A 12,949-nucleotide genomic window follows, 5' to 3' on the forward strand; every position below is an offset into this window, starting at 1 on the left:
GTTCCACGTCCCAAGAGCCAGCTTCTGCAGCCGAGGATGAGACCGCCAGGGTCCTCTCCCTCGGCTGCCGCCCATAGCACAATGCACCCGACCCCTTGGCCCCTCCGACAGGTGGTGAGCCCATCAGAAGGGGGACCCACGTCTCCTCTTCGGGCTGAGCCCGGCCAGGCTCCGTGGGTAAAAGCCCAGCCGCCAGGCGCTCGCCATCGTGCCCCACCTCCAGGCCTGGCTCCAGAGTGGGGCCCCGGTGACCCRCGTCCGGGCGAGGGAAAACCAAGTCCAAAGTTTGTGTCCATCATAAGATTTAAGAATTTAAAATCTTCTTTTAATTATAATGTTTTCTGTTTCTTTTCACTGTACTTGTGCTTTTATGGTTTGTCCTTTAGTTTTGCCTTTTCTACTCACTTTTTGTATTGAATTGCACTGAATTGCTGCTCGTTATACAGTTTAAATCCGTATTCCAAAACAGACTAGCAAAAGGATCATGCGGTGGCTTTTTCAGGGCGGCTGTGGCTCTGTGGTAGAGTGGTCGTCTTGTGACCAGAAGGTTGTAAGTTTGATTCCAGCTTCCTCAGCCACATGCTGAGTTGCCCCGGGGCGAGGCACTTAGTAGCACGCTGCCCCTTCATGTCAGTGTGTAAATGCGACTGTAGTGTGAAACGCTTTGAGTGGTCAACGTGACTAGCAAGGCACTTCAGTCCATTTACATTTTTTCTTTGATAAATCCTGTTTTTATACAAAACATAAAGCTGATTTAACACGTTTGGACCTTTTCAGTCTGGACCCTGAAGAAGCCCAAACTTGTTACATCTGGTTTGTTTGTTATAAGAAGCAAACAGGTTTTGTCAAAGATAAAAGTTACTGTGTGATCTTTCTGTTAGTCTTTATTTAGAATAACGGATTCAAGATAGTACAACAAACTTAACAAAAAAGTGCAATTTAACATGAAAAACTGTAGGAAAGGGAAAAAAGAAGAACAATCCATCAAAGTATGAAAACAGATGTATTTAATCAGAAATCATTTCTATTTCAGGAAGAAATTGATTCTTAGATGAATAGTTTGTAATAAATATAAAGCTTTTGTGTTGTTGAGCTTGAGTCGGCTGCAGACAACTTTATTCTCCTCCCTCTCATTTTCTCTTTCTTACATAATTAATAGGTTACTAAATACACACATACACACGCACACACACGCGCGCACACACACACATCCCCTCCATGTGCTGCCACCTTATCGTGGTGGTGGGGTTTGAGTGTCCCAGTGATCCTAGGAGTTGTACTGTTGGGGCTTCATGCCTCCCAATGCAGACGGTCCCAGGTGAGGAACCAGACCAAGTGCAGCCCAAAGATCCCTTATGATGAATACGACCGTTGGAAACGGGTTTAGGAATGTCAGACAGGTTTATCTGATGTATTATTCATGCAGGTTTTCAAAAGGCTCCTAGAACAATTGACAAACTTAAATTCAAACCGGATCTGCAAATTGTCACAAAACTTGATAGCAAAACCTTCATGTTTTTGGTTGAAGTTAATTTGAAATCCCATTCTGGTTGGAGAAATCCTATAAAACAAATCTTAGACTGCAAAAACACAAAATATTACCTCATACATTTTGTACGAGGTAATACAAAATATTACTTGTTTTGCAGGTAATATTTCTGCAAAAACACAAAATATTACCTCGTATTATCTTAGTACGCTTAAAAAGACTAAAATAACTTAAAAATAAATTTTTGCAAGAAATATGAGCTTATTTTAAGTAAATAATTCCTTAATATTGATGACAATATTAGGGAATATTGTCATCAACATTCTGGTTTTGAGCATTTTTAAGTGACTTGTCTCCATTTCGTTACCAGGTGGCGGTAGAGCACTCCTTGTGAAGAATCACCATGACAACACGCGTTCTTAAAGCCGACGCAGACAGGATACATTTACTAACTTTAGGACTGTAAAAAGGAATCATATGAACCTTTACAGGGGTGGTGAAAGTAAAGGGGAAAGTAAAGATTTAGCGGGGGTACGCAGTACCTGGTAAGAGAGAGGAGAGGCTGTCTGCTAAAAATCAGTGGGTTCACTGTGCAGCCGTTGAGTGCGACCACTAATCAGCCGTGACTGATTAGTTTTTCAAGAACAATCCAAAACACGACTTATTCAGGTAATAAATAGCTTCCCCCCAAAATTTCTTATAGTTTCTGAGCTGTTCTTTGTTAGAGCAGCGGTGCCACACGTCGATCGCGGAGGGTTTTGAGTCGATCTCGGCAGGTGACAAACTGAACGCCGCCAGGACGCTGAGAGCAGCACGTCCTCCTCTGACTCCTCATCAAAACTTTCATAATTTTATTAAAGAACAACAACAACAAAAAGTCAACAAAACGTTTTCAAATTAAAGACCCAACAAAAATAATAATCTCAGTGATTATTGTTTCAACAAGGTGTTGCGCAATTCTGTGCGTTTCGGTTCCATTATCAAAATAACTAGCAGAGCAGGAGTTTAAAATGAACTAATTTCTCATCCTAGTGAGGATGAGAAATTTTGGTTTTAAAATGCCCATGTGTTCGGAATCGATGTGAGAAACATTTCATTTTCTCTTTGACAAGCTTCGCTGTATTCGGGGAAGCGCATATTAATGATCGCAAAATAAATATCAAGCCTGAAAACCCGATCTTGTAACGGACTAAATGTTTTTAACGTAATCTCTGGTCGGCTTGAGGAGCGAGCGGTTGCCACGGCAACAGGTACACTTAAACGACAAAGAGAGAGAGAGAGAGAGAGAGAGAGAGAGAGAGAGAGAGAGAGAGAGAGAGAGAGAGAGAGAGAGAGAGAGAGAGTAAAAAGGTGCGAGTGGTTTAGAGTTGATCACCTGTTCGGGTTGTTTTACCTTTGCTGTGGCTCATTACAGCCGCTGTAGTTTCTGAACGTCCTACATACGACAAACTTGAACTAATTATCTTGTTCGTTTGTTACGTCATTCACAACAAACATCAAACACGGTAAATATGTTTCATTAAGTATTAAACAAACAAATAGCTTCTACCACGATAATTATGTGAAATTAAATTGTCTAATTCAAAAATAATAGTTTTATTGCTGTCTGGGATCTTGCTTTGAGCTCAGACTCTAAGAGGCTTTTTCCTCTATCAATTTTTTTTTTTTCCTTCTTATTTAGTGGAAATATTGATGTTGATTAGACTTAATGATAACCTTTTTCAACCTTTATAGCTCCACTGTTGAAAATGAGAAGCTAACATTCACAAATGACAGTGAAATTAAATCTGGTTTGAGGTGATTCCTCTGGAACATCCATCCATCCATCCATCCATCCATCCATCCATCCATCCATCTTCTTACACCCTTGTCCTTTTGGAGGAAAAATATCCCAACTTCACAAGATGAGCTTTAACCTAACAGAGCTCTGTGGTTCCTCCTATCAGTATGAGATTCAGGGTGAGGAGGCATCATGTTAGGAAGAGAAGTGGAAGCTGCAGGATCTTCAGAACAAACAGGTCATGATGCTRRKCTACTGATTATYCCTCWSTCTGGACACAGGATCAATAGAACCAGTTTAAAAGCTAAAATGAATGGTTATATGCCAGACATGGAAAACTGGGATGCACTCCATGCCATGATGTTCAGAATTTAGGTCTCATGGCATCTCAAAGTGTCAACATTGCAGCCAGTGGGGCTAAGGGAAATACAACTCCATTCTGTAACAATGCAAGAGCTACCCATTCTTTATTTCTTTACAAAAAAATTAATCAGCACAGAAATTCCAAAGCACCCAAAGGAGCAGTTTTACTTTTGTCATAGTACCCCCAAGAATTTAAAACTACTTTCACCCCTGCCCATGTCCCCTTGTGAGGTCAGGAGGGTTGCTGGTGCCTATCTCCAGCTAACGTTCCGGGCGAGAGGCGGGGTCACCCTGGACAGGTCGCCAGTTTGTCACAGGGCAACCAGATGTTACTACTGGTGGAAGAGATAAAGAAGACAACAGGAAGGGGTGGGAAGACAATGGCGCAGCATGTTTTTTAATGACTTATTGCATGAGTAAATGTATTCCTGTGTAACTTTAATTGTGTTTCTTATTTAATGGAAACAAAGCAATTGTGTTTTTTCAACACTAGTGGAATATCGACAAAGTTTTGTGCACATTTGTAAGGGAGACACATCTTGTGACAGACTTGACACCAAAAGAAAAGATTGAATTCATTTAAAACATACAACTGGAGCTAAAGTGGAAAGTGGCAAGATGTGAACTCAGTCTGAGTGAAGCAAAAATATTGAACTTTATACACCCCTAATTTGTGACGCTCTATTCCAACAACTGTTTTTTTTTTGTGTGTGTGTTTTTTTTATGGTTTCGAGATTAAAAAAGTGAGGGAGTTCTTACTAGTTTGCAGCCAGACAGCTCCTCCAGGAGCGCCATGAGCATTCTGCCATCCTGAATGTCTGTGAACAGATCGGAGACTGCAAGGGGAGGATTTCGCTGGAAATAAAGAGAAACAAAAGCTTTTGTGGATAATCATTTTTATTGTAAAAAAAAAAGTGCTTTGGAGTGAAAGTCTTGTGGTTCCTGCCTTACTTTTTGCAAGAACACATTCATCCATCTGGTAAAAGTTCTCTTCTGCGTAGCTTTCGTCCTGTCTGGGAGAGGAAAAGCGGGACACAGTGCAACCATGGTAATAAAACGTTTCCAAAAAACAACTTTGAGAAGACGACACCTCTAACCAATGAAAACATGGCAGGTGATTGAGCAACCAGGTGGTACAAAGCCTGTAACATGGATGAAATCTACTGAAAAATAGCAACAAGTAACCTTTTTGATTAAAGGATATTTAGCTAACCTTAAGGATCACTAAAACACATCATACCTTGAGGCTGCCCATTGTGATCATTGATCGCCGTTGCTGCTTTGCTCTGTGGATCCAGTAAGTCCTGCATTCTCAGTCACTCTTTTTGCTCAAGATCCATTGTGGAGATAAAAGAGGTGCCTACAGCCGAACATATCCGCAGTCTTCTCTGAGACTTCCTCATATAAAGAAGGACTGAAGTGAGGCAAAGTGAGGCAGCATAGCTTGCTCCAGCACGCCCAAACCTCCCACCGAGCAGACTCCCTGCTATTGGCCGGCAGCGGTCCACAGAGTCGTATTTGTAGCGGCACTTGCCAGATTTCACTGGGTCTTTGCGTGGGACAAAAACTACAATCAGCTGGTTTCACTGTGCTTCATCACATACCAGGAATTAGGACTTACACAAGAATTTGATCTCTGATTTATTACCTTTTAGTTACCGGATTCTGTTTGAGCATGTTCATAACAATCTGGAGAATTAGCAGGCGTGGACATTTTTTAAGCGCCTTAAAAACAAGGTGCATTCGCCAGCGAACAGAATTTCTTGGGTATTTAATTATGCGAAGAAAAATCGATGCATGTTGCTAATAGCAACAGTTCTGGAAGATGTCTATACCTATTTATCTACTGGGGGATTTTAGTAGGAAACTGTATAGTAATAATAATAATAATCGAATAATTCACTACACAATCATTTAAATCTCAGGTCGTGAAACCACCATCCTAATGTGATCTTCACAAATCAAAGATTCACTTAGAGGTTATTTTATGAAGGATCTCAGTAAAAAATAGCTGCTATTGCTGTCTGAGCTATATCAAAACTTGTTCATGACAAAATTATTTTTACCAAGACATCTCAGTTTAGGTGTGATTTATAAGAGTGGCTCCTAAAATTGGTTACTTAACAAAGGGATACCCCAAGGCTGTGCTTTTGGCTCTTTTAATGTTTTATGTAAAGAAGCGACTGAAAAGTTCCTTCATTCAACCACGTCTAAATCACAACGTCTCAGTGGTGCCACTAACTAACAGAGGAGACGAGTCAGCTATGTGGAGGCTGACACCCTGATGTCTCAACTAACGCATAGAAATTTATTTCAACTTGAAATGTTCACATCATCATTAGAATAATAGTACAAGGCTGGTTATGTTTTCATTTTGTCCGCGCTGGATTGAAATGTTTGCAGTATTTAACAACTTGAGGTTTTGTCCGAGATGTGGTCGTTTTGAAAGTCAGAAGCCCAAGAGTTCTGGGAACAAGTCATTTAGGAGATGTGTTAATAATGTGGAGCAAAGATGGGTCTGAATGGTTCACCAGTCTCAGTTAAATATAATTATGGAGAATTATTCACATTTTTTTCGTGATTGATGCCCAGTTTCTATTAGCTGTGTGTACATCTACCTTATCTTCCCAGTTGGCATGAGGAAAACACATAAGTCACAATAGAAACCCATGTTTGGTGTTTGACTCAGGCTCAAACTAATTCTGTTTGCTCCCTAAAGTCCTTTAACAAACAAACATCTGTGGTCCAAACAGAATAATTGGATTTATGGTATAATTAAGTGCATGTGCAACAGGTCGCAATCAATTTTATTTATTGTTAGGAGAGAAAAAGGGCTTTTTATTTATTTTTTAAACTGTTTTAAAACACATCAAACCAAACATTTGTTGTGTTTTATGAGAATGTGGCAAAATCTAAAGTTCCAATGTATATGCAGTCATATTTACGACAAAGCCTTTGGATAATTATACATCAAAGAAAAAATAATGTGGTTATGGAGAACATTTCCACCAATAAAACTCTAATTTCTAACTTAATTTGGACATTATCTTAGGTTGAAAAACTCATAACTTTGGGGGAAAAGGTGAAATTTTCATCTTTAAAATACATAACTATGATTTTAAAACTGACATTGTAAAATCAGAAATTTGTAATCTCAATTATATTCAATAACTTTGAATACTATTGAAAAGTTCATTAATTTCAGTAATTCAATTCACTAAATGAATCACATTATATAGGTGAAACACACACAAACTGATTTTTTTTAGCTTTTATTTCTCTTAATTTTACAGCTGACAAAAACATTTTTATAGCATTTATTTAATCCAGAAATCCAGGCTTAGTAAAGACAATTATTAATACTTGCTTAAAGATTGTTATATTCATATAGTATGATTAAACTGACAACCCTCATCAGTAATTATATTCTGATTTATTGAATATGACTGCACATCACAAGTATATCAAGAAATCTTCTAAATACTCTCTCAAATCTTATCCCTTGGGACCAAAACAAACCTCAATGCAGGACACAGTTAAAGGAAGTTTCACCACAAAACGATGCCGACACAAACCTCTTACTTTGTTTAAACTGTGGAGCAGCTTCCATTTCTACGCTGAAGCAAATACACCTTTAAAAAAAAAATGCTGTGTATGAATTAAAGTCTGAGTAATGATGGGGTATTAAACTATTACTGTGACAGCGGACAGTGTTTGGCAGGAAAAGCTTCCCCTGGCCCAAACAATATCTGGCTGCCTGGTTTTTACTCTACCTGCCTCAAGAAAGGTGGCGGCCACTGAGCCGGACCGCCTCCTCCGTGGGAAGCAGGAAGTCTGTCCAAGGAACATCGCACGTGGGACTCCCAAGCCTGCGGAAGCCACGCCTTTTCATCCTGAGATGCTTTCTGCAGCCTTGCTGTTCCCACGGGTGATGGAGGTCACCAGGGGCCGATCGACAAGGCGGCAAAGACACGCAGACATGAACAACCTTAAGGAAAAGCTCATTTCGAATGAAGAAGAGTGTGCAGCACACATAATAATCCCCCATCCACTTCTTGAGTGCAATATAGAATGGAAACATAGAATTAAAGTTTTTTTTTTTATTAAAACAAAACATGAGGACACAATTTAGTCAAAACCCAACAGCTTAACATTTTTGTGAGTGTGATCACGTGTCCAAACCGAATCAAGTGATTGGCTAAACTCCACTCAGGAAGTTCTGAATTTAACAGTAAAACGGATCCAGTCAATACGTTTCTCCATCTACTGATTCAATCAACCATTTATGGTTAAGAGTTAAGTTGCTCTTCGGGCATAGAGACCAGGCTAACCTCTGCCATTGTACTTTCATATGGTTGTTCATTTCCTGCCCATGATGAAGCTCGGGGTCTCAGCGTCGTCCTCTTTTTCCTCTTCTTTCCCACTCTCCTCCTTCCGTTCTTCCTCTCCACTACTGTCAGAGTCATTGTCTCCATCTTTTTTCTCCTTCCCCTCCGTCTTGGCCTTCTTTGCCAACAGCTTCTTCATCTTCATCTTTTCTCGCTTCTTCCTTCGCTTTGCCGTTCGCTCCTCGGCCTCCAGTTGGTTCTGCTCCAGTTTCTCGAGGTAGTCGACGTCTTTGCCCTGCTTCTCTGCCATTTTGTCCAGAAAGTCCTGCCGCTGGTATTCTCTCCGGCGCAGGTGGCGGTAGACGTGAAACTCCCCGCTGCCTGCGCCCGCGCTGGAGCCCATCACGTCCCGGACGAACTCCGGCGGCGCTCGCGGGGCCCACTCCTTCGGCCGCTCCGGGATAGGAGCGACTTTGTCGGGGTTCCGCATGAGCCGCTCCAGCTTCAGACGTTGTTCCTCTGCCGGGGTCTTGGGGAGTATCAGCGGCTGAGCTTCTTTCCCCCCAGATTTCCCCGGTTTGTTATTTTTATGCGTCTGCGCCGCCATCTTTAGTTGCTATTGAGTTCTTCCGTTCTGCCCTGTTCACCCCGGAAGCTCTTAAAAGCTCCATGAATGACTTTTAAAAAATGTTTAATTTCTTCTCTTTTTTTTAGCCAATACATTATAAAGCACACGAATGCAAATGTGGCTGTTGGTTGACTTTATTTTTTGAAAGTTAATTTTAAATTATTTCTTACGCAAAACACGTTGTTGACGTTTTTACGCTCTGACTGGCGTTCGCTTTGGCCAATAGCAACTCAGATTAAAACTTTAGCGGCCTACAAGCCGTCCAATCCGCATCCAGGTCCCGCCCATCAAGCTTGACGTCTATGTTGTCCTGTGAGTTTCACTCATACAGGACCGAACTTCTGCGTGTGCGACCTGTTTGTCTATCAATACCGATAGAACATCGCAAAAAAACACTATGAACAGTTTAATTAGATCCACAGCTAGGTGTATGCGGTCCGGCGCGGCCGTGTGCTTACTCAGGCCAGCTGACGGACTTGTGCGAGCGGCCTCGGCCCGGTTCTTGTGCGCGGCGGCGGACCTCCAGAAGGACCTTGGTGAGATGGTGAAGAAGGACAAGGTGGTGGTGTTTATGAAGGGGACACCGGCGCAGCCCATGTGTGGCTTCAGCAACGCCGTCGTCCAGATCCTCCGGATGCATGGGGTGGACCAATACGTTTCCTACAACGTTCTGGAAGACCAGGAGCTCAGAGAAGGTCAGTAAACTGGGACAAGTTGAGTCCGAGCAACAAGTTGGCATCTTTAATAGGGGTTTAGCTAAAGACACAGCTTCTTAATCATTCAGCCAGTCTGTAAATGTCTCTCTGTTACGTTTGCGTCCATTTTAACCAGACTGTCATCTCCCTGAGATCAGCTCTGCCTCTCAGCTCTTTGTATTTCCAAACGTTTGGGGTTTTTTTTATCAGCGTCCTGCAGCAGCACCGAAGGGTGTGGCTCCAAGGAAACCATCCGCCAAAGATGAGATCTGAGACTTTACTGCTTTTAAAATCTAATTACCAGGGTTGAGAAGAGAGGCATCGATCCAAGATTGTGTACTTCACAGTTGGGTTTGTGTTCTCAGGTGTCCAATAGTTTTATTTATTTATATTTATTTTATTTTATTTTTATCTTGCTTCTTCCTCTCAGAGCGGCATTTCAACTAATGTCATTATAAGACTGTGGATAGTGAATAAAAATATGACCGGAGAGCAAAATGTCCACTTAGTGGGTAGTCCTGTTGTTGGAAAATCTGGATTATTTCCCCCCCTCCATAAATCAGTGATGTCATCACACCCTTCTTTTTTTTAAAGAATTGATTGAATAAATTCATAATATTACAAGGATACAGTTGTACGACAAAGTCCAAATAACAGAAAAATAAAGTTTTGATATTACCACAATAAAGTTGTATTATTAGGAGAATGAGAATGAACTTTATGAGAACTGCAGCGCGAAAAAAAAAATTAAGATGAGGAACGTGGAGCATCTTGTGAAGTTGTACTTCGGCATCTAGTTTACAAATGAGGAAATACTTTATCTTTTAACAAATTAACAAATGAACTGACAGGAATGAACAAATTCCTCTCGGTAGGAGGGCACTGAAACAATTGTACAAATGTCTCGAGTTTGGACAAAGAATCACACCAACTGATCGTATCGATAACTCTAGAAGCTTTTTTTTCCCTCATTAAAACTGTTTTTTATCATAATTTTGAGACAATTTTCTGGTTAAAATTGTAGCCTAGCCCTGATACTCTGTTGTACAACTCACAGAAGGGATGATTGAAATAAAAGTCACTTTTTGAAGATCTGTATTTTATTTTTTTTTTAGAAAAGAACCCATTTAAAATTGGTTCTGGTATAACAAAAAAAAAAAAAAAAAGTAATAGATTTCATTCTTAAACTTGATGCTAACCAAAGCTCTCCGTCGTGACTCAGAAGCGTCTCACCTCCTCCCTCCATTGTTCCCTTGGTGACTGATCTCCTTGTTTCTGCCTGGACTTTGATCCGTAACAACAGGAGTCAAAGTGTTCTCCAACTGGCCCACCGTCCCTCAGGTCTACTTCAACGGCGAGTTCGTGGGAGGCTGCGACATCCTGCTCCAGATGCACCAGAACGGCGACCTGGTGGACGAGCTGAAGAAGCTGGGCATCCGCTCGGCTCTGCTGGACGCCGAGAAGGAATCCAAGTAGGAAAGGAAAAGAAAAAAAGGAGAGAGAGAGCGTAACAAACATCAAAGGAATGAGAAGACGGAAAACACATTCATCAGGTCCACATTTCCCCCCCCCCGATCTCCGGCTACACTTCCAATGTTTCCAATGATTGGAGATGAATCGGCGATCGAGGCAGATTGAATACATTATGCAACCTGTTTACCGCTAATAAAAACGACGCCGTGTTTGGGCGATTGTAGATGAAAGCAAGAAGTAGGAAATGTCTGAGAAAAAAAGCTAATTCTGAGACTGATCTCTGACATTTTCTAGGAAAAAAACTCAGAAAATTGCAGCTTTTCTAGATTAACCTCTGATTTTCTGAAAAACCTCAGAAATTCTGAGATTAGTCTCTCAAGTTGTCTTAAAAAAAMCCATCAAATTTCTGAATTTCAAATATCAGAAATTTCCAACAAAAAAAAAATTCTAAAAAATTTCTGAGATTAATCTCAAAATGTACTCCTTTTTTTATATCTATTATGTCCTTAATACGGCATCGTAAACAAACGCTTTAAAGTTGTTTTTTTCTCTTTTATGCGTTACAATCAGAGCCTTTTGCACCAATCCAAAAATAATGTCTGATACAGATCATATCGGCTTCAAAGTTCCTATTTGTTTGTTGTTGTTTTTTTTTTTAACCTAATTTTGCCAAATCAAAATGGTTAACTCCTTTGGGTAACGTTTAAAGGAACAGAGCTCTGTATCAACTTCGCCACGGTTTCTTTCCATGCTACCTTCAGAAATCTGGACTACCTCTTCTCCACATTTGGTTCTCCCTAAATTCAAACTGATTTCAGTTCAAAACGATGTCGACACACTTGAAACCTTCCAGATGCACTGCCTGTAGCTCCACTACATAAAGAGGGAACAGGAAAATAATATGCATTATAATAATAAAAAAAGAATCCAACCTGTTTGCTCTTTTTGCTGTGATTTACATACAAAGTCTACCAACTGTGTTTTTCTGCTGAAACCCGCTGAGACGCACCAAACACACTTTGCCTCTTTTTCTTCTTCTTCTTCTCTGACTTATTTCCTGCCCTGCTGGACAAACTGTGGCAGTTTGAATTTGTTACATCCGTCTTTTTTTTTTTTTTTCCTCTTTTTGTCGCCGAAGGGAGAGTGTGTTTATATTTTGTTTTGGAGCATCCTCCAGCAGTTGTATTACGAAATGAACGTGTAGTACACTGTAAGATATTGTACATTTAAAGCCTATTGTTAAATGTATTTTAGGAACATGTGAACCCTGCAACAATTAAATATTTTCAGACGCAGATGACGAGTCGGCTCTTTGTATCTGACTGTCACTTTTAATGTTAGACAAAGATAAGTTGAAAAGGCTGTTTTTACATTATTATTGATTTATGCGTGAGTAAATTATCCAAACTAGTCTACTAACTATCCCGTCTTATTAATTTATGAATAAACTGGGATTATCTCAGATCTCAAGAGTATTACTGAGCTAAATCTTGAAATTAAGAGTATTGCCATCAATAGTCCAGTGAGATAAATCTGCCCAGATTCATTCTAAGGGCCCCAAACGGCCCCCGGGCCACACTTTGGACACCCCAGATCTAGGACTTTGGGGCTCCAGAGAACTGCTGTGAATCAAACCGTTTATTGTTCGTTTCTTTTTTACTTAATATCGTTTTGTTTCTAGTTGATGTCCTTTTTTAACCCCACCTCCAATATTTTTCTCAAATTTATTCCCCAAAATAATTCAATTATTTGTCATTTTTGTATTTCTGCAATTTAATCCCATTTCTACCACATTAAATGTAATTAATTTGAGATTAATTACATTTCTGCAATTTTATCCCAAAATAATTTAATTACTTTTAACTTTTATCAAATTAAAAATACATTATTTTTAATAAAATAATTACCAAATGTAATTGTTTTTTTGTTTTTTTACTTTAATGTCACATTTTTCCTGGTGTGTGAAAATCAACAGTTGCCTTATTGCAATAGTATGTTCTCATGTTTTTCCTGTTTTGAAGAGTAGCAGTGTTATTGGTAATTTTTTTACTGTATAGATTTTTTACTTTGTTGATTGTACAGGTTACTCTGTAGATATATATACTGCTCAAAAAAAAGGGAACACTTAAACACTTAAGTGAATACTTAAGTGTTCCCTTTTTTTTAGCAGTGTGTATATATATATATATATAT

At 39.9% G+C, this 12,949-nt stretch overlaps 3 protein-coding genes across 3 annotated transcripts in view; 1 reads left to right on the forward strand and 2 right to left on the reverse strand.

Moving 5' to 3' along the window:
* clmnb (calmin b) overlaps positions 1–6,771 on the reverse strand; it is an 18,580-nt gene extending 11,809 nt beyond the window's left edge. The window contains exons 1-3 of the mRNA XM_008398208.2: positions 4,873–6,771; positions 4,584–4,645; positions 4,392–4,487 (exon numbers count right to left, since the gene is read on the reverse strand). Of these exons, the coding sequence (XP_008396430.1) occupies positions 4,392–4,487; positions 4,584–4,645; positions 4,873–4,942 (228 nt within the window). The 5' untranslated portion in view covers positions 4,943–6,771. The remainder of the gene's footprint in view (positions 1–4,391; positions 4,488–4,583; positions 4,646–4,872) is intronic.
* A 275-nt stretch (positions 6,772–7,046) lies between these two features.
* Positions 7,047–8,657, reverse strand: prkrip1 (PRKR interacting protein 1). The gene has a single exon (XM_008398207.1). The coding sequence runs from the start codon at positions 8,565–8,567 to the stop codon at positions 7,992–7,994; it is 576 nt and encodes a 191-aa protein (XP_008396429.1). The 5' UTR covers positions 8,568–8,657; the 3' UTR covers positions 7,047–7,991.
* Positions 8,658–8,875: 218 nt separating this feature from the next.
* On the forward strand, positions 8,876–12,053 carry glrx5 (glutaredoxin 5 homolog (S. cerevisiae)). Its single transcript, XM_008398204.1, has 2 exons — positions 8,876–9,283; positions 10,587–12,053. The coding sequence occupies exons 1-2, from the start codon at positions 8,986–8,988 to the stop codon at positions 10,757–10,759; spliced, it is 471 nt and encodes a 156-aa protein (XP_008396426.1). The 5' UTR covers positions 8,876–8,985; the 3' UTR covers positions 10,760–12,053.
* The last annotated feature ends 896 nt before the right edge of the window (positions 12,054–12,949 follow it).

Source organism: Poecilia reticulata, linkage group LG21, assembly GCF_000633615.1.
Source record: "Poecilia reticulata strain Guanapo linkage group LG21, Guppy_female_1.0+MT, whole genome shotgun sequence".
Classification (NCBI taxonomy): Eukaryota; Metazoa; Chordata; class Actinopteri; order Cyprinodontiformes; family Poeciliidae; genus Poecilia; species Poecilia reticulata.